The following is a 25036-nucleotide window of genomic DNA, read 5'->3' on the forward strand; positions in this document are numbered from 1 at the left end:
ATCACAATTTATGTGCCAGATACAGAAAACACGTGAAGCCGGACAAAGATAATATGGACAGTAACAAGGTTTATACAGTTGATTATATAAATACTTGGCTAGATTTTTTTCAAGTACTGTCGCCTTATAACTTTACAATTAAGGAGGTGGAAAGTTAAAATGTTAACCTCAACACTGAAAATGGAAATAAAGTGTCATTTTGGTTTTGCCAGCTCAATCATACAATCCCTCATGTTCCCAGACTTCAACAAGAAAATCTACCATTTCCTGTCGGTTAGAAAAAAAAATAACTAAATAAAATCTTCAGGAACCGTTAACCAGCATAAAACAATAGTTTACAAGAAGAAGAATCCAGTACTAGATCAGACTTACTGGGAGAAGGATGGGCTGGGGAAAAGGCTTACTGGTCCCAAGTAAACTCTCATAGGTTGAGTCCCAACTGCAAAACATAACGGTTAAATCCTATGCATATATATATAGGAAGTGTTGAAGAAAGATGCAAGAAAACTTTAAGGCTTTCTACATTGGAAACAAATCAACTAATATAGGGGCTTTGCGGGATTTGGCTTCTCTAAATACTACTCCAAGAACTTCCATGAGATACCATACGGAAGGCTTTGAAGGAGCATTGATTCTCACAATAATATATTCGTAATTTGCACACTGAATTAACCAGATGACAAAGAAAATTAGCCACCTTAATCTGGGATCTTTAACTGGAGTACGATTTTGAGATTTCTTCTCTCCAATCCACTGCTGCCTTGCTTGATTCCAAAGGAGGAGACCTGCACCCAAGTAGTTTCAATTAGCTACATATGTCAGCATAAATAATGAGTAAATGAAGTAAAAAAATAAGGACTCAAAAGTCCAAAAAGTAATGCTAGATGAATGGATCACAACATCTCATATAGGAGCAACCTAGAAAGGTATTTCATGTGTCCTAGTGGTTTCAATCCACGCTTTAAATATATATCACTGTTATTCACAAAATATAATACTGAAGATCAATATATATCCATATTTCAGGAGTAACCCCAAGGTCAAATTGAGGAACTTTTGCTTGGAGGGGCAAGACTAGCATCAGTATAGAAACTAAAAAAAACTATAAATGACATATATATATATATATATATATTACAATAGGTATCTTAGTATATATTATTTATATAGAAGAAGAATTAAGACAAGATTATCTAATGAACTAAAATATTTCATAACCCCAATAAGCACATAAGAAGAAACGAGAGACAGGTTAAACTTGGGTTTTGACCTTTCCCTCAAAGTGAGGTCTAAAAGAGCCCAGGGTTGAGGTATTGATATCATTGGAGGGGCCATATGTTAAATTCTCGTGTTTACAAACTCGTTTCATAGGAAGGCTTAGGGTCTTGAATATTTTGAGGGAGCCCTCTTCATAGGTCTGCTAACGAGCAACCTCATCATATTTTATGGAAATCATTTTCATAACTGTTCATGCTGTTAAACTAAGTGTGGACATCATGGTATTTCACTTTTGAATCAACTGCAACTCAGCAGTCTTGATAAGCTCCAAAAACGATGGTTTCCAGAACACCCCAATAAAACCATATAGACAAGATTATTAACCCTCTCGTTAATGGTGCAGGTATATATCATACAACCACAATGGGATCGATTGACTAAATTTGAACTTGCCTTGATTTACAAATTCAGCAGGGTTGCTTGTGCTGCCAGCAGCACTATGGGGATCAGGAACCTGGTTTGATGTGCTGATTGATGAGATGCTTCTCTGGGACTGGACTGCACTATTATCCATCTCACATGTGCTACTGCTCCAAAAATCCTCTGATATGCCAGTTCTGTTAACTTTTCGTCCTTGGATTTTCAATCCCTTTGATGGCTCATCCACAGCAATAATCAGTGGAGGCTTAGTACAACATCCAAGACAACCTCTGCTCTGTTGCAAATCAGGTTTGCAACCATAATAATGATTAGTACCATCCAATAATCCTCTATCTATGAACCAAAAATACATATGTCGACAGACGAAACAATATTATATGCACAATTTAATGAAAGAATTTAAACATTCTGCCTCTAGAGGTTTGCTTTTTTACCAAACTAAGCTAAGCCCCCAACTGCTCGGCATCAAAAAATAATAATAATAATCATAATTGTATCTAGCATTTGCACAGTACATTTATAATATCATCGACGAGATTTTTTAACAGAAATTTTAACAATTTTTATACAAAATAGAAAGACATATACAGTGAAAAACTGGACAATATTTAAAGATCGATGACATAAAATCCAAAATAAAGTTCCCGGCATCTATTTCTAAAACTTGTTTGTGCCAAATGGAACTCAGATTTACATTAACAATCTATAACAATCAGAATATGAAACTAATGGACCCCAGCAGGGTTATTGAATGCCACAAGGTTAAACCCTAGAAAGCATAAAGATGAATTTAAAATTCCAGTAGAAGCAAGCAGCATTAGATACAATTTTTATTTTTATCTTGCTGATCCAAAAAAAAACTAGCTGATTGCAATCCAATCGGTAAAATAAATTCCAAGGATTGACTAGCCCAGTTATCATTTCTCTTGAAACAGGCTTGTGTGAATTAACAATTAGATGATAACATATGCAAGTTAAAGGATTGCACTAGATTTTGGTATACAGTATAAACGTTGGTTAGCCTAGGTGAAAAGGAAACTATATAAAAATCAACAGAAAAAAATAAACAAATTGGACACACTTAACAGCTTGAGAAATTTGGTTACTGGAATTTTAAATAGTAACTGATCATAGTTTTGGTGAAAGTCATTGCTATGATTGAATGATAAAATGCTTGGCTGTCAAGTGTGAGATCACAGATTCAAGTCTGATAGAGTCACTTTGAGTAAATGAGTAGCTAAAATTCGGTCTCCATCAAGTGTAGTTCTCCCAGCACAAGGCATTGGTAAGACTAACACTGGGTGATAGCCTTTTCCTTAACTATATGGAGTTATATTAACGAACAGCCAATGAATAGGAAGGAGGAGGAATTAGAGTTTGGGATGAAAATTTAAAGGAACTAAAGATTTTCCTATTAAAATATATATATATATATATATTTTTGATAAATAATTTTCCTATCAAAATATAAAGCTAAGAGCTATAAAATATTAAGGGAAAAGAGGAAAAGGAAGAAGATTCTCACCCATAATTCAACCTAAGGATCAGTTGGACCACATCATGCGATCTCAAATTCTCAAAAGTAAACTTCCGTTAAATTAACTGAGTACAAAGATATTTATGGGACTACATTTGCAAACTATGATTCCGAAATAGGACGCTCCGAAACTTAGTATTAAGACCATTCTCGATCCAATATAAATAGGACATTAAAAGCCAATAACATAAACTGACGCAGAAGACCAATGAACTAAGCCCATGCCCAGAAATTCTTAAAATAAATAAATAAATAAACGTAGACTCTTAAAAGAATAAGACAACAGAAATAAAAATATAAATTTACTGCTGGTAAGAGTGCATAAGTAAGCCTCAAAGGAAACACACAGTACATGCCTTGGTATTTATTTTTATTACTCCTTTCTTCTTACAATACAATCACAAATTGAGTAAAGTCAAAAGATAGCAATCCGTTTTCCTTTTTACTTATCAGTGGCAAAAGATAGAAGTTTTATTAATCAAGTAATAAGGAAAAGCCTGCGAGTAACATCCTACAACACATGGTATCCAAAAAAAAAAATCTTCTCAATCACATGTCCGCAAACAGTGCAAGGCAATTTTCTCAACGAAAACTAGTTACCAAGATATTCAAAAAATATAAATATATGAAAATTATTAGGTAGTATATACTGACAGTCAACCTAGAATATAGAAAACTTATGTGCACGATCTCATAGGTAATCACATGGATTTATCCATGAATTTACCCAAGAAGCTGGTATGCCATAAATATCTATAATTCTATGACTTCTTATAACAAATGCACAGATAAAGGTTCTGTTAATCCAAGGAAAAGGCCAATGGTACAATAGTAAACACTTGATTGCCAAAAGAAGAATGTCTATTTTGGAATTTACCGAATATATATATATATATATATATATATATATATATATATATATATGTACATATATTTGGGGGGTTAACAATCTTTGATGATCTCGTCTATTTTGAAAAAATCTTCTAAAAGAAACAATCTCTCCAAATTTAAATAAAAAAATAAATTCCTTAGCATCATGCTATCATGTTTGCCAAATAAGTCTTTTGAATTCACAACACCATAAAATTAAACAAGGCAACAGCGCTATCAAACATTATTCAACTAGATCAACGTCCTCGTTATAGTAGACAAATACTTCATCATCATATTAGAGCTTAATTCACAACTCAATACAATTCCAATGTTTCAAGGGAATAAAATTCCAATAATTACACATCATGTTAAGAACTTCAAAAGCAATTACTATTATTTTTTAATAAAATCCAAGCAAAAGTATTCTTTCATTATTGATATCCAAACACAACCAAATGAACTATTATCAAATCTCTCCAGTTAGCAGTGGGAAGGGGAAATTTTTTTTCCTTTACCCCCTAAATCTACACTTTTATTATTAAAACCATATTAAAGCAAACAGTGCCTTAATGTCTCAAACCACCCCACCCCACCCCTTTAAAGGAAAATTTACAACTATGATTCTCTTACACTGAAAAGAGTCCTGCATTTAGCTTTCAACTGTTCCATAAGTGCACGAAAATAACCTCCAGTAAACCCGATAAAAGAACGACACGATCTATATACAGCATTTCTCCGGTTGATGGAACAGAAACAACAACACTTATAATGCATACCTTGTAGTATAACCTTTGATGCTAAAAAAGTAGTAGAATATGATATCAGACTCTTTGAGACGTCAAGCAAAGCAAAGCATAGCAAACCTTTAAAAAAAAATCAAAAAGCATCTCTTTTTCACCTACTATCACGCATTAGCTCGCTTACACTATAAGCAAACATAAGATTCCAAACTAATAAAAGGCAAGATTAAACTAAGCGAAAATTTAAAAGAAAAAAAGAAAGGAAAAAGAAAAAGAAACAAAAAAGTCTAATTGTGCTGGTGAAACCGAGAAAAGTAAAGAATATTAAAATATAAAAGTTATGCTCTGTATATTGTCATTCCCCATTAAAAGAATATATATATATATATATATATATATATATATATATATATAAATTCAATTTCTCGTTTATCCTAATATTTTCTCAGCAGCCAAACAGAGATTACAGCAAGAAAGAGAGAGAGAAGCAAAGGACTCACCCCATGCATGCAATGATATGACAGATCCAACAGGGAACTGATGTATGGAGTCGCATTTAACCACGGAAACAAATCGTCAAAGCACAGATCTCAATCGCAAAACGTCCAATCGATGAAGGAGTGAGCTCAATAACCTGCGAATCAGTGCATAAAACCAAAGCAATCTTCTTAACAACAATCAAAAACTCCGTTTTGTGAGAGAAATCAAATAAAAATAACTCCGATCTCAAATTTTCCTCCCTTTGACAGACTTGTTCACACTCTGGAAACAAAACAAAAAACATAAAGCATAGTATTCGGTTTTCTTTTTCCTTCTTTTGTGCTTTCCTCAATTTTCTCGGCAACCAAACAATCCAGAGAGATAAAGGATGTTTATACCTGGTAAAGATCATATTGTTGTTGATTTTGGTTACCGATATTGAGTTTCGTGAAACTGATCGCCGTCTGTTTGCTGTTAGCAGTAACAAAATGAAAGTTTTCTGTTTTCAGCCGTTTCTCTGAAACAATCGGGAAAGGAATGACGAGAGAGAGAGAGAGTGTGCTTTGTAGTGAGAGAAAAGGTAGGTTGCAACTTGCAAAGCACCACAGCCACAGCCACAGCCACAGCCACAGCCACTTATTTAGGCCCCGTTTGGAAACTGGTTTATGTTCGATGTAACGTCGAACCAAAAAAAAACACTAAACTGACATCTTAAACAATGTTAGTTACTAACTCATATGACACTCCCACAGTTTGTCCGACAGCCGCGGTTAAAAATAATGCTATAAGAAGTTATTTATCTCAATGATTCTCGTATTTGTCACCAAGATTAGTAGTTTTTTTTTGTTTTTTTTTTTTATAATGCTTGTTTGGTTAGAATGATGAAAAAATTGGATAGAAGGAAATGAAAATGAGATGGATGAGGCATCTGTAGAGTCATTTTTTTATTTATTTTTTTTATTATTGAATAGAATGGATAGTAAATAAGATGGATGTGGTAACACATTTTTTTTTTTTTTTTTTTTTTTTGTTAAAAGGAAGAAAAAGATAATTCTATATTGTTTTTATTAATATACCCTAATTGTATAAAATTGTAAAATTATATATCCATTCAAAATTGTGCAACAAGGAGGTTAAAAATGAAAATTTAAAACTTGTTGGTTATTGTTATGTTCTCTCTCTCTCTCTCGTCTTTTCCCTAATTTTTGTAGAATAAAAAATTACAAATAAATGAGGGATGAAGCATCCTCCTTGCTTTATCCCTCCTTTCACTTCCTTTCAACTAAATACAAAAAGACTTCTTTCATTTCCCCTGTCATCCATCGCCGCTCAATCATTCCCTCCAATCAAACATAACATAAAATTTATTAATCATTCCCTTCAATCAAACATAACATAAAATTTATTTTCATTACACGACTTGAATTCCATATCTCAAATTGAGAGAGTAAAGGTGAAGATAAATTATACTTACCTTTTATAAGGATTGAACAAATTACGGTGGTCATTCAGTATTTATTAATTTGACTTGAGATTTACGCGCACCTTCAACATTTTATTTCTTATCAAACTATTGATCAAATTTATAAAGAATAATTTTTCCCTTTCCTCCATAAAATATAATATAATATAATATACTATTATAATATAACTGCGTCACTTATTTTTTACATTCAAAATTTTTTTTGATAGCCGACGAATGAATTTACGACATATAAAAATAATAAATGCTGAATAATCTGTGTATAATTTAGTCAAACTTTTAAAAAGGTCTGTAATTTATCTGATTTTGTTTTGGGTGACATTCCTTTTGAAGTTATCCCCTCCGAAATGTCGTTTAAAAACCCTGGGTCAGACTTCTTGTTATGTTTTTAATACACTTTCTCAACTTACATTGAAATTAATGGTAGAGTAAAATGATATTTCCTTCGTCCCTATTTAATTGTCCGCTTCGTAAACTATTAAAAAGGGACGGAGGGAGTATTAGTATAGAGGAGCTATGTTATTAAAATGAATCTGGGTTTTGGTGTTCACATTGATGCAGAGTGTTTTATTCAAGGTTAAGACACACACAGAGTGAACATTCCGAGTTGAAAAATTATACTATATATATAATATGTGTGTACATCTATATATAGATCTACATCCATAATCTATAAAACTTATGTTTGTGTCATTGCATTCATCCTAAACGCAAGGATCAACTCTAGAGGTCCTATTTTTGAATAAAAGGTCATAATTTAGCGTCTTTTCTCTACCTCTTAAATTCAAAGCTAAAAGGTCAGAAGTCCAGTCTTGCAAGGAACACGGTGAGACTTTCAGGGCACGACCGACATGACTAAAAGCGTGCGCATTAGCAAGATATAATGGCCGTATTGGCGTGGAAGGGTGGACATTTTTTTTAAAAAGGTGTTGTGTTATCGAATATACGTGGCATGATTCAGATACTCATTGGACACAAATATGCATAGGACACTATTAAAAGTGTGCTGAAATTTAAATATTTTATTTTTTAGTTGGACATTTCCGAGACATGAACATGGTTAGATGATGAAGTGATATTGTATTTTTTATTCTTAAAAAATTGAGATTCAATACACCTAAAGTTATTATGAGTTAATTGAAAAATAATATAAAATTTTAAAAAACAAAAGCAACAATTAATTACATGGATAAAATGAGGAGAAAAAACTTTTTAAAATACAATAATATATGGTATTATTAATTTTTGACTTATCGTGTCTTTTTTTATTTTATTTTATAGAATTGCCCTTATTTTTTAATACTTTTCATGTCTTGTTCGTGGTGTACGCCCATACGATATCCATGCTTCTCGGCAAGGTGTAAATCAATAAGGTACTGTTTGATAAAACTGAAAATTAAGCACTGCAAATTTCAAGTACTAAATTTTAAGCGATGAAACTTTAAGCACTGAATGTATTAATTTGAAAACTTGTTTGATAACGTTTTAATTTTAAGCGTTGAATTCATTAAGATTGTTTGTTATATACAAAAGCTGAAGTCTGAAACTTGTACATATTACATTTTTGCCCTTAATATATGATAATCATAACAGTTTTTGTAACACCCCCACATTTTCCACGCATAAGTTGATCAGGCTTATACACGAAAAACGAGGGATATCAAAAACAATTGGCAATATACAAGCATGGAATACAAAATGATGATAATAAAAGAATTTAGACAGGAAAGGAACACTAAATAATACAACATCCATCCATCCTTTATTTAAATACAGTACTCCATTACAACTTGGAAATCCTATGTCAAGGATCCCTAAATATAAACCTGAGAGTTCAACGTCAAAAGTAAATAAAAACTGAAGCTGAAGTAATACGTAAAACTTCTACCCTGAACTGGATCGTAAGAGTAGATGAGTTCGGATGGTGGTCCCACACTGCTAACCTCAACCTTGGAACGGGTACTGACCGTATCCTGAAATAACAACAATGGTGGGTCAACCCCACGAGCAAGTCCTCTCTACTATGACCCAAATCAGAGAATCAAATAAATTAATCATTATGAATCGGATGAGTACTATATTTGTATACATCCTACGGGAACTATCCGATGTATAACATGACCTCAACCAGAATAGACGGTGATCACTTAGACTCACACTAGGTGGTCAAGTGTCGCCTTTCCCTACCCGGGAAATCAGCTATTATACATGGTGCATGGTACTGACAACACAGACTATAACGAACTACACAGTGGTAACACCTCTCAAAGTACTGATGAATATACTGAGCATATCAATTAGGCAACACATGCCAACAATATTAATAAATATACCGAGTATGTCAATTAGGCAACACATGCCAATAATATTAAACCACATACCCCGACAGCCACACATTTGTCTATCGCAACGAATGCATAAGGTATAAATGAGTCTAAACTTATTAGCCAGCTCACATGGTTCTATATGGCAACTCATCCATATAATATAAATGTGACATAATTAAACAGTCCATTTATTTCCTGAAATGCACACAGCATAATAATCATGGTTTATATACGATTAACAGTATAAATATTCCATAATATATAATGGGTTATTTATATGAATAAAACCAAGCACTAATTAATTTAACATTAATGGTTATTACAGTTTAATAAAATAATACCATTAATAGTCGTTAAATTAATTACATATGTTTACTAGCGATTCGCACTTTAACTGATACAATTAATATTTAGAAATATTAATCGGACAATTATAATAGTTGACGAGAAATAAAATAATAATATAATGTCCCGTTAATTCTAAAAATGCCAACCCGAGGCCCCAAAATGTATAGTGAAGGTCCTGGTAATGACAAAACAGTCCCTAGGGGTATTCTGGACTTTTCCAGCAGCTGCAGAGGCCCTTCACGCGCCCCCACGCGCCTCTCAGAGCTCCCCACACGCGCCGCCAAGTTTTCCCACTCTCCCACGCGCCTCCACGCGCGTCTGGCATCAGCCACGCGCGCGCACGCGCTCCCACGCGCGTCTGGAGCGTTCCACGCGCGCGCACGCGCTGCCACGCACGCACTAATGGTATCTTGCTGACGCGGCGGCTCCTGATTCGGTGGTTGCATGGACTTGTTGTGGGTGCGCTACACTGGATAATTCTATCTTAGTTCTTCTAATCCAAGGGTCCTGGTTCGCGCGTGCACCATCTTATGGTGTATTGGACTACACCGAATCAATCTGCTGATTAGTTACTCATCTAACGGCCGGATATCCATGCGCACAGTAACTATAGTGCGCCGTATCACACCGGATTACTCCGGTCATCTCCCCCACTGCCGGCAACCGGAAAACTCGCCGGAAGGTCGCCGGAAATTGCAGAAAAGCCCCGAAAAAATCTAGAAAATTCTAGAAAAATCCCTAACGCCTTATTTAATTATTTTCGGCCATTATTAATTTCATATGATATTAAATAAATATATACCATCCTATATAATTAAAATTTCATTAATTTAATAAAATAACATTAATAATTTATTAACCTCCTAACCTTGGCTCTATGCATAAAAATAAACTAAACAATTAATTTATTAATTCAAAGGGGAAAAGTAGATAATAACTTGCCTTTTTTGAATTTAAAATAAATCCGCCGGTTGCGCGTAGTCGGGTAAATTCCCTACACCGGTCCAAGCTCCTTTCTTTCTCTCTCTTCCTTTCCACACTTTTACAATGGCTCACTAGAATTTATAATTTGTGTTTAACTCCCTTTCTTTCCTTCTAAGGTAGGCTAGCTAATTTATATACAAATTATATAATATAAATATTACAAATATCTATTTTTGTATTTAATTAACCACATTCCCAACCATATGGCTTTAAGTCTACCCATACACATTAATGAAATTCTATCCTAATCTCTAATTTCATCATGACATTGATTTTAATACTATTATTATTATTTTAACTATTATTATTATTATTACTAATATTATTATTAATAAACTTTTATAATAATTATTATTATTATTATTATTAAACTAATATAATTATTATTATTATTATTACAAAATAATACATTATATCATCATAATACTTTATAACACAAATATAATACTTTTAATTAACTAATAATGATTAATATAAGCATAACCAACAAATAAAATTATTAATAATAATACATGCATAATTAAATGAATAAATTTACTATTTTAACATACACAATTAATTTACATGCACATTTAAATGAACTTAATATAATAATGTAGCATGCACAATAATAAGTAAAGAAATCCTCACATAATTGAATTTTTTAAATAAACTAACCTCTTTAATAAAATACGGGGTATTACACTTTTATATTTATAATACAAAATTATTAATAAAACAACCACATTCACTCAATGAAATATATCAATTTAACAATGAATATTAATGTCAAATATAATCATAAAAAAATATAAATTCAAACTTAAATAATTAACATTATTCAAGCAGTACTCATTAAAAATGTGAATGTCTCAAAAATGTTACATTAAACTAAACATATAAAATTTTAAACTCGAGAACTAAGCAAGCCATTTGCAATTTGGTTACGCAAATTAAACCAAACCACTTGCCATGTTCTGTTTAATAAGCTATAAACAACCTTTCCAATGCTTAAAATTTTAGGCTCTTTTAAGCGGTAATTACCATATTAAGCGGTGCCCTAAATTTTTATCAAACACGCTTATTTTTAAAAATCACTTACGATATTCTGTATTCAGCGCTGAATTGAAAAATCAAACAAGTCCTAAGTTTGATAAGAGAGTTACAGAAGTAGAAGAAAAAAAGAAAAAAAGAAAAAAAGTAAAAATTGAAGGAAAGTTTATCTAGTGTTTGGTGTAAAAAAAATATAAAATTAAAGTGAAGGAAAATAGAAAGAATTGAGCTCACTAAGGGCATCACGTCTGATTTGAGTGTGGTGAGAGAGACACTAAGCCAGATGGGATGGTGTGGGGCTCGTCACATGGCAGTCCCATGAGATCGCCATTAACATATGCATATATATATATATATATATATATATATATATATATTTGATACATAGTTAACAAGCCTCAGTTGGCAAACCCATTAATAATGGCTTGTCACATGCGAAATTATATGATGCAACAATCAAATATATGCTAGGAACTAAAATAATCGTACCAATATATTTTAGTATCCATGTAAACATTAATACAACTGAATCCTTCGATTATATCTTTGTTAGAGTGACTTAGCTCGGTTTGTTTGGAGGTTTTTTTTGTTAGATAAAATATTTTTTATTTTTATTTTTTTTGATATTTGGTAAATATTTAGTTTGAGGTTAAGCACTAGTCTAATGGGTTAGGCGTGTAAAATAATTTGCTAAGAATTGATGAGTAATTTATTTTTCTAAAGTTCTATTTTTTTTCTTCGTAAATATTTTACGACAACCAAACTTCAGAAAATAAAGATATGGTTTTTGAAAAATATTTTACATCCAAACCAATGCCTCCTTCCAATTGACACTGTCATTATTTTATTTAGGCTTGTGAGCATTTAACGCCCATGTAGTATGCATATATTTCATACAACCTCTATAAGTTTTGAAAATCCCCTAAAATTTATTGTGAGGACAAATATGTATTTCCGGTCAATTGGCAGTCAATGGGATGATAAAAATACTAAAATGCCCTTCCTACAATAAATAAATAAATAAATAAATATTCAGTTTCCTTTATTTTTGAGATTTATATACAAAAGAGAAGGGCATTTTCGAAATCAATAAATGATAGTTTTGATATCTATTAAATTTAATTAATCGTGTGCTAGACACATGTTCTTTTAACTATGCATTTTTGACGGTAACAGTCTAAAAATCATTCTTTATAATATTTTTAAATTATTGAAAGAATTATATATCCAAAATAAAGAAGAAGAGGGTATTATTTGCTCAAAAAGTAAACAGAGTGTTTTAGATATTTAATCCTTTCATTTATTTATTTTTTCCTCTCCAAACTATTAATAACCTATGTAGAGTCAAGTAAATAAAATAAAATATTACTCTTAAATAAGAGGAAGATTAATTACCTTATCTGCCCTCATTTTATAGCGAGTTACAAATTTACCCATATCACTCATAAATAAACACAATATATATTTTTTCTCTCTACTATATTTTTGAGTTACTACGCAGTACTACTTTTTCTTTTTCATAAATCAAATCAAACAAGCCCAACAAAGATTTGGGAATTGTTTGATTCAGTTTTTTAAAAAAAAATATATATATTTTTTGTTAATTTGTCTAATAAATAATTTCTGAAAATTGTTTTACGGAATAAAATAAAAAAATTATTTATTTTGTTAGTCAACCAGCAACTAAAGCAAGCCGTCTCTTTCGCATTTCTTGTTCTCTTTCCAGTAACTCTGAAACGGCGGTTGAAGCTCAAACCAGTACTCATAACTCCGCAGATTTTTCTCTTAAATTGGCGACGGTAAATCTCCGTGCTCTCACTCTTTCATCTATCTATCTATAATCTATGTATCATGTATGTGTGTGTGTGTGTATATATATATATATGTATATGTATGCAGATATAATAAATGCTTATATATATTTTTTTATGTATTGCTAATATATGTATATATATATATATATATATATATATATTTTTTTTTTTCGAAACTTCAAACAAATATCGGAAAATAGAACCATTTTTTTTTTTTTCATTCAAACAAATATATAATTCCCATGTAAAACATTCATGGTGTTGCAAACAAAGCCAAAGTGTAATTGCAATGATAAATTGCTTCTCTTTTATTTGGTTTGCAGAAAATAAATCAAGCACCAGACCCATGATTTCCTCCGTATAATTTGGAGGCTTTCTGGATTGTATATAACATAGACAAAGCAAATAAATAAATAAAAAATATATAGATAATTGATCTGCAAGTGATTTTTATTTTTTTATTTTCTCAACAAGATATAGATATTCTAGGAAATAATGAATTTTCTTTTTGGTCTTTCTTTATATATGTATATATGCTTTAAATTTTATGTAAATTGCTTTAATTTTTTGTATGGTTTTGATTCTTTATTCTGCCCATATCTCTCTGTGTGCTTATAATATCATCCCTTACCCTTTGAAATTAAAAGAAATGAGCAAGTCTTTTGGGGGGCAATTAATTGTCATGTTTAAGGGTCCTCCTCAAAACAGACCCACATATGGATAATGGATATAATTTCGAAACTTCAAATTTTTCGGCATTAATTTCTTAGATGGCACTCCCTTGTTTTTTTTGCAGCAAATTGGTAGTTGAAAATCATAATGAATAAAGGTGGAGTTGGTACTGGAAGTGGGGGAGGAAGTGGACCAACATTTGCCACAGCTTCTGCCGCATCTCAAAAACAAAAGGCATTATTGGCAGAGAGTTGACACTGACATTGGACACCTTGTTGACAATTTCAATCTCCTTGTTAATGTTGCCAGGGTACTCTCTCTCTCTCTCTCACACACACACACACACACACGCAAACACGCGGTACTTACATAAGTTTGTAGGATAATCTTCAATGGAGAAGAAAATGTAAATGCTTTTTATGAGGATTTGCAATGGTTTGGGAGTGAGTAGAATTTATTGTGCCTCAAGTAATTTGTTCTTTCAAATCTTTGTTATACTTTGCAACGTGATTTATAATAGTTTTTTTGATATTGATATTTTCAACTATTACATTGGTGATATAATTTTGTAATTTATCAAATTAAGCGATCTCAATTGAAGAGATGCTGATTAAAATGCGAAATAAATGTCATAATACTTGTTTTTGGGTGGACAGTTCTGGCCATGATCACTTTTGGTACCATCAAGTGTCACTTGTATAAAATTCCGCATCATCAAGCTCTTGTTCATTGTGCCAATTGCGCCATTTCCAAATGTCTGGTCATGAATACCGAAATCAGCCTCTGGCCATTGAGGAAGGGCCAAATCTAGGAATCAGGTTACATGAGGGGGCTGAAAATTAAAATAGAAAATTGATGAAAAGTGAAGTAATCATTTATGTTGTTGTTTGTATACTTTAGCGTAATAGACATGTGGACAGTCAAATAATTGGATATTATTACGTGAAGAGAGTTTAGGAGGTAAAAGTTGGATGACACTTCACTTGACCCCTTATACCTTTTAAAAATAACTGTATAATTTTATGGCAGTGTGATTCTTTGGATATAGGGGTATGATTTTAGGTCAAATGCTCATATTGTGTAGTTTCTTATTTTTTTATTTTTTATTTTTTTAGTGGCTCTAATTCTATGTGATATAAAAAAAATTATGTGGTTCAGGTGAGTTTGGGGATTTCTGAGTTGCTACAGTTAAATTATTCATTATTGAAATCAGGCAATCAGAGACATCCAAATGAATGTGCAAGAAGTGTCGGTGCTCACAAACGCACAGTTTTTTACTAGAAATTTCTATGCTATTGATTGGGCTCATTAATTGCAAGTGCTAGGGATGCAATATTGTGTTTGGTTTCAGATATATATATATATATATATATATATATATATATATATATATATATATATATAATGCTGATACCTAAAGCAGTGAACCAGATACCTACTAGAGGCCAAGCAGGTTGGCAAAAAATGTAAAGAACGAGACTTTTTGAAATTAGCATATTGGGAAGATCAGTAGGCCAAAATTACCATGAGCAGCTATGATGTTATAAGTTTCTTCCTCTTGACAGAATCCGAACCCTTCATTAGCTAATTCATTTTTTTGTAGTTGAGTTAAGTATATCACACAACTTCAACTGATTACTCTGGAAATGCTGTTTTAATATACTTATCCTCCTGTAACCTCTGGCCTAAAGCAACACATTGATTTCAGGAGCTGACAAATTAACCCCTTAATTTTCGTTATTCTTTTAAATAAAATATTTAGGAATTCACATCTCTATAAGTTTTTCAGTCTATTCTTATTCCAGTGTCCAGGATTGAAGAGTTTCCTGAAGACATCAACTGCTGATAATGGGACTGCATTTGAAAGAACAAAGTTTTTGTTCATGGCTTCTATTTTTTGTTGTTCCTATATTCAATCTTACTTATAAAAAAAAAATAAAAAAAATAAAAATTGTACTCCTATAGATGGTCTGTTTTGAGTTAATGGAGTGTCTTTGTTCCATATGACATCCTTTCTAGTGCTTAAGGCTCATTGATCATTGAGCCACCTGGCTCATTATTGCTTCCTTCCTGTTGTTCTGTTGCTTCTTTGACAATTTTCCAAAATGACTAGTAAGCTTCATAACTGGATGGAGAGAAAATTTTCCATTTACACCTGAAATGGACTTAAAACTCTAGTGCCTTATTTTACAAAATTTAGTAGTTCATTCTATAAATGATTATAAGGTGCATAATAAAGAAACATGACATGAACCATAGAAACATTATCAGCAATATTGGCCAGTAGATTAGCTGCTGCTTGAGTTTTACCTGAGTAAATGTTCTCCTAGATTTTTATTTGATGAGGTACTATGAATTTATGAGGAGGAGGGCAGTGAAGTTCTTAATTTTCCAGTATTCGCATTAGGTTTGAAATATAACCAATTTTTTTTTTTGTAAATAAACTTATTGTCATAGCTATCTGACAGTATCATGCACATTTTAGGTTAATGATCCACCAGTTAGAAATTCACAGGAAACTTTCATGATGGAGATGCGGACAGCCAGAATGGTAAGGGGTTTTCTTCCCACTACTCGTCCTAGTATTACATAGGTATGAACACATGCTACACACACATAAACACATGAACTTATTCATACATATGCTAGATTTTTTCCCCCTTTTGAGTTTCTTTTTAGTAGTTGTATATAAGAAATTCTTCTCTTCTATGTTATGTATGACACGTTTCACTGAAGAAAGGCCATAGGAAATTAAGAAGGGTTAAACATGGCACAAACTTTTTCTAATTCAGAAATCTTAATTTCAAGTTTTCTGGCTGTAAATTTCGATCAATTCAGAGGAGCATCACTATCTATTTTTTTTAAAAATTTCGTAGTTCATGTGTTCTGTCCACGGAGTAATGTTCTTGACAGAGTGGTAGGACTACTATATATGCTTCAGTCATTATTTGAGTTGATAACTGTCTCTGCTCATTGATAGAATTAAGGGCAACTTCCTTCCGTTAAACTATTTTTCTCTATGCTACATATAGTTTTTGAATGCTTTACAATTTTCCCAACTTGTTTTTTCCCTTTTACCATTGTTAACGCATATACAACAGGTTCAGGCAGCTGACTCATTGCTTAAGTTGGTGTCAGAATTGAAGCAGACTGCTACCTTTTCAGGGTTTGCATCCCTAAATGATCATGTAGAGCAAAGAATAGAAGAGTTCAACCAACAATCGGGAAAAACTGATCGCATGCTAGCTAGAATTGGAGAGGAGGCAGCTGCTAGCCTCAGGGAGGTTGAATCTCGTTACTATTCTTCTGCACTGAGGACAAGTCAATCCCCTCAGCTATGAAATGAGGTCCCAAAAGGTGAGCACTTCATCACTGACTTCTTCTGTCAAGGAAATATTTTTAGAGTAATAATGTCTATTGAAATGCTTGGAAGGATTAGTAGAAGTTTTTTGTTCCTCGAAAGATAATCTGATTGAGCTTTTCTGATTGGTTTATTGTAAGGAGTTGGAGAGAACAATGACTCACATTATCTGAATATACATACATATATATATATATATATACATATATATATATATATATATATATCATCTCTCTCAACAAGGGGGATCAAGCACCATAGCCCATCATAGTCTCTGCTATCATCATTATCCTCTCTTAATTGGGGAGCGAGCTTGGAACCATATATCTGGTTCCTATAGTTGAATACAAAATTCCTTTTGTGTTGATTGAGGTTTAAATTTGCATAATCTATTGTAGTATTAGTTTTCCCCCCATTATTCTGTATTTCATTTGATCAGTAATGGATTTTTTTTGTTTCCATAATTCTGTATTTATTAGGTCTGACATTCTATTGATAATACTGTACACCTTACCCCAACTTCGCGGAGTTGTCATCGTCCCACATTCATGTAATCTAAGGCTGCAAAGCCTTCGGTCAAGGCAGCCAGTGAGTTGTCTTGTCTCGGTTAGTATATCAAGGTCCTATCTGAAATACACCGAAGTACATCTGGTTGTAGTACAGTCTAAATATGAATGAGAGGTTGGACAAAGAATATTTTCATCCTTAGTCATAGGTACATTGGCAGATTGTTACTGTACCCATTAGCTTCCCTGTAGTTATTGGCTCATATGGGTATTCCATGTCTTTCTAGTAAGGTACTTGTAATTATCATTTGTGGATACTCATTCATACTTTGATTAAGTCATTTTTTCTTTTTTTGAGATAAGTAATGAACATTTACCACCAATATATATATAATGAAGCTCAAAACACAGTCACACTCAACAACCAACAAAGCTCTCGTGCTTGAGAGACTAGAACGCATAACAATTGACAAATTGAGGGGAAAAAATACCTAACCATTTAAGAAACAGTGAAAATCAAAAGAATGAAATCCAAACAAGCTTGAGGCACGCTAAAATGAAAAAAAAGGAGTGACTACCCCGTCTATATAGGTATGAAAGTAAAGTAGTGCATAAGTAGAGAGGTCCAAACATTCTTAAGATACGCATTACCTAAATCTGCTATAATGGGCCAAAAGCACAGGGCAGAACATCAAAATATCGCTCAGTCAGGGCCGAAGCTCAGCTTCCACGCTTGTCACTAAATCAAGATTTCAGAAAAGCCAATTATGAAGGTGATCTTCAAGTCTCTGATTAGGCCTCCTCACCTGCTTTACCAGGGTTCCCTTGGGAGGCTTCTCTAGGGTTTCATTTGAATATATACTACGCCCATGAACATCTCTCTACCCTTGTATATGATTTTCCAACTATGGAATTGGATTTTCTTGGTAAGTTTGCATCTTGAAATATAATACAGTCTGCATTTATTTACTCATTTTTATGGGCCAAGCTGTTTAAACCATGATTAATGTTTTGTTTTTATATTTTATTTTTTCCTTTTTTTCTCTTGATTTCAGATTACCTTTTTAATGAGTTGAACATTCTCTCAACAGGTTTATGAGAACAAGGTGAGATCGGAGGAAGGCTAGAAATTCTTGAGGATAAAGCCTTACGACAGTGCTTGAAAACAAGGGTCTAATACGAAGTCTCTTAGCTCAACTCTGCTACTGCATCCCCCCAAGTTAGTGCCCAGAAAAAGGGATGAAGAAGGGAGGAAAGGAAAGAAAAGAAGAATACCAAAATGCCTGAAGTTTTGAAACATGAGATGGATTCAATGCCTGGCTTACAAGTAAGCTTTACAACATAACAAGACAGCTTTGACTAAATGACAGCTAATTTTTTTGGAGTAATGCTCTTATAAGAGGCCGGACAAGATACATGATATCCTTACATTTAACTAATGAATTGAAATACGTATTAAATCACTCAAATTATTCATTTGCCTTTCCACAAGTGTCAAATTTGAAGGGTTCATGACTCTTATCACGATGGAACTCTCTTATGAGTATTTTTTATTACTATTTTATACACGTATTTTTCCAAGTATACATGAATTGAAATATGTATTAAATCACTCAAATTATTCATTTGCCTTTTCACAAGTGTCAAAAGAACTGTTACGAAGAAGTTATTAAATTTGAAGGGTTCATGACTCTTATCATGATGGAACTCTCTAAAGAGTATCATTCAGTTTTTTTATTACTGTTTTATACACCTATCCTTCCAAGTATACATGATGGTAGGAGGAAAAGACTTTTGCATAATTTTCATGGTTGAATTAATACAGGATGGTTGAATATTAGGTGAAAAGCTAGAAATTCATGATTTATTGAATTGTACTTCTTTGGTTAGTGTTGAAATTGACAAAAGGTTGCCAGTAGTCATTTTAGATCTTTATTGAGGCACTAAAAACTTCTTTCGCGAGTGTTTAAACAAAAAAGCTAGCACAGACCATTGTTTTCTTGAAAATGGTGTTTGATATATCTGTTTTTGAGATACAAAAATGTAATGGTGGGTATTGATATAGTGACTTAAATGGAAAAAGGAGACTTTATTAATTTTTCATTAGCATTTTTATATATAGAATAACTTAGTTAAGATCTTGTTGCGCCTAATTGAAAAGTAAAATTATTGACCAAAAAATTTGATATGAAGGTGATGTAAAATATTTTCTTTTTCAGGTAAAATATTTTTTAATTTTTAATTTTTCAGTCTCATGTAATTTATCAAAAATAAATAAATAAATTATTTTTATTAAATTTTAATATATATTTTTTTCATAAATATTTTTTAAATAATATCTTACATCCAAACAAACAAGCACAAATAAATCTTGATTGTACAAATGAATACAAACAAGTACAAATAAATCTTGATTGTACAAATGAATATGCCGGATATATCCAAACAATAGTACTATGTCCTGAGCATCTTTATTGATTAGAACTAGTATCTTAATAGTATACTGATTATTTATTTTTTTATCTTTTGGTAATAATAATGTACTATGAATGATTCTATTTCTGCCGACTGCTTAGTTGCGCGACGGAGAGCGAGAGGCTCTCTGCTGGCCGTCGAACTCGGAGTCGCCGACAAAATCTCTCTCTCCCCTCTGTTGTGGAAAGTCGGCAGAGTCGCAGGAGGCCAATCAGTTTTCTAGTCATATTATAATCCAACGGCGAAAACAAGAATAGATCTCACGGATATGCTTTCACGAACACCTAGTGCTCACACAGTGGATATTATAACGTCCGAAAAAAAAGAACATACAACAGGATATTCCTATTTTATTTTACGAATATTCTTTTGTTCTCAACTCTCTCTCCTCTATCTATATATAATATATATATACACACACCTTGCGGCTCTCTTCGCTCTCCATTATTGAAACTTGTCAGATACAATCCGGTACCGGAAATAACAATTCTCTGTTTTATTGCCGGCCGTTTCGCATTATCTGCGGCGAACAGAGATTGAGAAATTGTAACGTACGTGAACGACCATGCATTTCTGGAAGATTCTCAACGCTTTGATCGAGCAGATGTTACCTGATTGGCGAGACAAGTTCTTGTCCTACAAGGATCTGAAGAAGCAATTGAAGCTGATTTACCCTAAGGAAGGAGAGGTTGCTCGGCCGAACAAGCGGCCTAGATTGGGCGACGAGACGGACGGTCGTGATGAGGCCGAGGAGGAGCGGAAGGTGGTGGCCGGAGGAGAAGGAGAGGGTGAGGAGGTGGTGGTGACGAAGGAGGTGATTGATTTCGTGAAGCTGTTGGAGGAAGAGATCGAGAAGTTCAACGCCTTCTTTTTGGATAAACAAGAAAATTATGTTATCAAATTAAAGGTATTATTGTTCATTCTTCGTTCTTTGATTTCATTTATTTAATTTAATCTTGATTAAATGTAGAAATCTTGGTAATTTTCATTCAATAATTTATAAGATTATAGAAAAAATGTCAGAGATAGTAAATCATGAAAGAAAATATTATTAATAATCTATTAAATGAAGTGAAGTAGTAAATGATAATAGGTTGATTGGGAGTAAACTAATCAAATTATAACAGGTTTGAAATTAATTTTTCAAAAGATAATTCATATTTAAAATTGAGATGTGAATTTAAGAAATTTATTTAAAAAGATAAATTCATGCACAAAGTTAGAATCATTCATAAAAAATAAAATTCCACACACGAAACTTAGAACCACCTAAGTCAAAATGGGCTCTACCATCTGATTCAACATTTGATCAAGCAAAAATGTAAAATTGACAGGCTGCCGAGGCTTCGAGGACTTGATGGGTGGGGGTGTCAAAAAAAGAAAAAAAAGAAAAAAAAAAAAAGACATAGTAATTAGACAAAACCAAAAACTAACAGACAAATTTAGTTCGGCTTTGCTTCCCTTTTGGCGGGGAAAGTTGCTTGATTATTTTTTGTTTGTGTCTAATTCTTTTGCTATCATAGTCTTTTTGTGCTGCCCCCACCCGTCGAGTTTGTCCCGCCTCTCCAGCCTGCCAATTGTTTATTTTTACTGTGATTACTTATTTAGATGGTACAGGAACATATAACATCAACATCAAAATGTAAGTGTTATAATTTGATTAGTTTACTCCAAATTAATCTCTTTTCTTGGTTGTTACATTCAAAGCGTATATATTATCATTTACTATTTCATTCGAATTAATAGATTATTTCTCGGTTTTATGCGCCTGGGGTTGCATGCCTTTTTTTGTTTATATCTTTATCTTAATTGTTTCTGCAAGTTTGTATATAGAAGATGATAGATGGCGTTTAGCTTATCTTTTATTGGGCGAGGAAGTAAGCAAGGAGATATATATTGAAATAAACCTCTTCTTTTTTCTTTTTTCGGTTGGAGTGCAGGTACTGCAAGAAAGGATAGCAGAGTCCATGAATTCAAGTGAAGAGCTGATGAAGGTAGGGAGGCAGATAGTTGATTTTCATGGAGAGATGGTTCTTTTGGAGAACTACAGTGCCTTGAACTACACAGGTATTTACCTTAATAATTGTAAATGCTTGTCTAAAGTAGTGGATGAGCTATATCTTCGATCTAAAAGACGATGCTTAGGACAGTGTACCTATTGTAGTAATTTGATGTGTGTTAATGGTTCATATATCAATTATCTCGAAATTGCCCATCTAGGTGTTGTGCTAATACCATTACCTCTATTACTAGTGAACTACAATTTGATATTTGATATGAGATGCGACCCTTTCTGAACAGTGTCCATCCACTTATTGAAATAAAATAATGAATTGGTCCTTGCCAACACTTCTTGGACACTCTTTAAGTGCGTAGTCAACAAACATTGATGATTGGACTACGACTTCATGTAGTATGGACAAAATTGTAATAAAAATAATAGGATATATATTAGATTGAAAGAGAAGGGCTTGACCATTTGTGGGAACGGAAGTAAATTAGAGAGATTTTGTCAAAGAAGTGGGAGTGGATGGAAGAGAGTAGTCATCGTAATTATGTCTGAACACCTACATATGTGTAATGACATATATGAAGTTACGAACACATGTAAGTAGGTCAATCTCACATGGATGCAGATACATATATCATTCACGCATGCATGTATACACTTATATGTATACATACATTTTTAATATTCAGGTGTCAACACGTCCATTTTGTGTTGTCCTCGCAACTAAGAAACTCATCTTTGACGAGGTGGATATTGCCTCTGATAATTCATCGAAAGCTCTCATTAGACGCCACTGGCATACTTACTCTCAATGCTGCAATAAATAACCTTTGTTGTGGATAAAACTATTTGGAATTTATTTTTATTTTTATTTTTATTTTTTGCCCTTTCCTAGAAACAGTGAATCTGTATTAAAGAAGCATTTGCCAGTTCATGTATAAAAGATGTATGTGGAAAGTGGAAACCAATTGAAAATTTAAGGGCCTCCTTAGTTCACTTTTCTGAAAACAATTTTCTTTTATTTAAAGACTAAAAACTACTAAAATATTCGTATGATTGACAGTTTTCTGAAAAATGAGTTGAAAAAAGGCCTATTTTTGAACCAAACAGGTCCTAAATTCGGTTTGTCATTTTGAATCACCTTGTAGTTTGTAGTCTTTAAGCTATGCAGTCTGTTTGAGCTTTCTATCTCTCTGTAATTCTTCAACGGTCGGGTTTGATTTGGCCCATTTGTTCCATTTGGATGAGAATGCAAGGAACTTTCTTGTGATCTAATGTATAGAGTGACAGTAGAACCACTTGTGTGAGAATTTGTGTTATTGTTTACTTACCTGGATCTAGCTCAACTGAATTTTCACATATTTGATGAGAAGCTTTAAATTTACCTAAGAGGCTTAGAGTTCTCACTTTGTCAGCTTGACTTTCATGCTAAGCACATAGTTACCTGCTAATATAATAATAATTTACATGCACGCACGCGCATGCGCCAGATGTTTCTTGGAATTTTTTTGGTGAATTTGCTGTAGTAAGGATATGTTATAGAGTTCAGGAGATAGCGAGAGTAGACTTCAAGAGTCAGTTTCCTTTGGCAAGATGAATATGAATAGTTCTGTATTAGTAGTCTTCTTGTGTCAAACCTTAAATTGATTAATTTCTGGTCTTGATTAATAATTATTATTTATTTTTTCAGGATTGGTGAAGATACTGAAGAAATATGACAAAAGAAGCGGTGCTCTAATCCGCTTGCCTTTCATACAAAAGGTTTTGAAACAGCCATTTTTCACAACTGATGTGCTTAATGAGCTTGTGAAGGATAGTGAGACGATGCTTGATCAACTTTTCTCCATGAACGAGCAACCGGCCGCTTCTGAAACAACTGAAAGAAAAGAAAAGTGTGGCATTGAGACTGCTGTTGAAAATAGAGATGGACTTCTCAGAGTTCCCCAAGAGCTTGGCGAAATAAAAAACATGGAGAGCATGTACACGAAGCTTACTATATCAGCACTGCAAGTCTTGAAAGATATTCGAAGCGGAAGTTCTACAGTAAGCATGTTTTCATTGCCCCCTTTGCAAAGTAATGATTTGGAGATTTGGAAGAACATTCCTGTTTTAGAGCAAACAGCCAAGTAGTTTAGGGGAAGTCCCTCTCTCCTCATTTTCCCTGGAAATATTCAACTTTCCACAGAAATTGTTTTCTTTCCTTCCAAGAAAATGGTGTGGCGAGGGTCACTCAGTGGGCGCGACTCATCACTGTTGGATCACGTGGTTGACTTCATTAGCCACGATCCAATGGTGATGAGGGCGCGAACTCGGCGCTCTTCCTTTTATTCTTTTACTTTCCGGAAGCCCTTGTATAAAAACCATGGCGCAAAGGAACTTTGGTTGATCTTTTCCTCTTTGTAGAAAATTTCTGTTAGTTAAGAAGTGCTTTGATCTTTTATGTGAAACAATGTCTTTTGACTCTTACAATTTTAGTTATAACAATACGTCTTGATTTCATGGATTTGAGCATTAATCTACTTGTTTTTAATTCACCTGAAAAGAAGAGGTTTTTTAAAATTAGGGTTTTTCACATCTATTGAATCGATACTCAGATCTCTCCTCAGAAACCATTTTGAACTGTAAAAATATGCATATTACTCCCTCTTTGAAGGTGTAGTGTGTGTACGGAGGAATTTATACAATTAGTTTTAAGGACAATTTGGTAATTTAATTCCAGGACAATGTACGATTT

At 33.0% G+C, this 25036-nt stretch overlaps 2 protein-coding genes and 1 pseudogene across 4 annotated transcripts; 2 read left to right on the plus strand and 1 right to left on the minus strand.

Annotated features, from left to right (window-relative positions):
• Nucleotides 1-20: 20 nt before the first annotated feature.
• LOC132283788 (uncharacterized) lies at nucleotides 21-5906 on the minus strand. 3 transcript variants are annotated; one of them, XM_059785808.1, is made up of 6 exons: nucleotides 5688-5906; nucleotides 5310-5443; nucleotides 1672-1928; nucleotides 698-785; nucleotides 373-439; nucleotides 21-267 (listed from the first exon to the last, which is right to left on the minus strand). In XM_059785808.1, exons 2-6 carry the CDS (start codon nucleotides 5363-5365, stop codon nucleotides 214-216), a joined length of 522 nt encoding a protein of 173 aa, XP_059641791.1. In that variant the 5' UTR covers nucleotides 5366-5443; nucleotides 5688-5906; the 3' UTR covers nucleotides 21-213. The 3 variants fall into 3 exon arrangements, with proteins under 3 accessions (XP_059641791.1, XP_059641793.1, XP_059641792.1); XM_059785810.1 differs by having other exon boundaries at nucleotides 1672-1933; XM_059785809.1 differs by lacking the exons at nucleotides 5310-5443; nucleotides 5688-5906 and adding an exon at nucleotides 4700-4832 and having other exon boundaries at nucleotides 1672-1933.
• An 8170-nt stretch (nucleotides 5907-14076) lies between these two features.
• Nucleotides 14077-20060, plus strand: LOC132286240 (mediator of RNA polymerase II transcription subunit 22a-like; annotated as a pseudogene).
• A 650-nt stretch (nucleotides 20061-20710) lies between these two features.
• Nucleotides 20711-24801, plus strand: LOC132283796 (SPX domain-containing protein 1-like). The gene is made up of 3 exons (XM_059785824.1): nucleotides 20711-21198; nucleotides 22232-22358; nucleotides 23993-24801. The coding sequence occupies exons 1-3, from the start codon at nucleotides 20857-20859 to the stop codon at nucleotides 24430-24432; spliced, it is 909 nt and encodes a 302-aa protein (XP_059641807.1). The 5' UTR covers nucleotides 20711-20856; the 3' UTR covers nucleotides 24433-24801.
• Nucleotides 24802-25036: the final 235 nt, after the last annotated feature.

Source organism: Cornus florida, unplaced genomic scaffold (genome assembly GCF_030987335.1).
Source record: "Cornus florida cultivar Cherokee Brave unplaced genomic scaffold, ASM3098733v1 CherokeeBrave_3.0.0_Hap2_Chr11, whole genome shotgun sequence".
Taxonomy (NCBI): Eukaryota; Viridiplantae; Streptophyta; class Magnoliopsida; order Cornales; family Cornaceae; genus Cornus; species Cornus florida.

Coding starts and splice junctions, on each gene's coding strand:
- LOC132283788 (XM_059785808.1), bottom strand. CDS start 5,365: ATGCGACTCCATACATCAGTTCCCTGTTGGATCTGTCATATCATTGCA. Junction 1,929..5,309: donor CATATCATTGCATGCATGGG/GTGAGTCCTTTG, acceptor GCAACAGAGCAG/AGGTTGTCTTGGATGTTGTA. Junction 268..372: donor CCCAGCCCATCCTTCTCCCA/GTAAGTCTGATC, acceptor TCTAACCGACAG/GAAATGGTAGATTTTCTTGT.
- LOC132283796 (XM_059785824.1), top strand. CDS start 20,857: ATGCATTTCTGGAAGATTCTCAACGCTTTGATCGAGCAGATGTTACCT. Junction 21,199..22,231: donor ATTATGTTATCAAATTAAAG/GTATTATTGTTC, acceptor GTTGGAGTGCAG/GTACTGCAAGAAAGGATAGC. Junction 22,359..23,992: donor CAGTGCCTTGAACTACACAG/GTATTTACCTTA, acceptor TTATTTTTTCAG/GATTGGTGAAGATACTGAAG.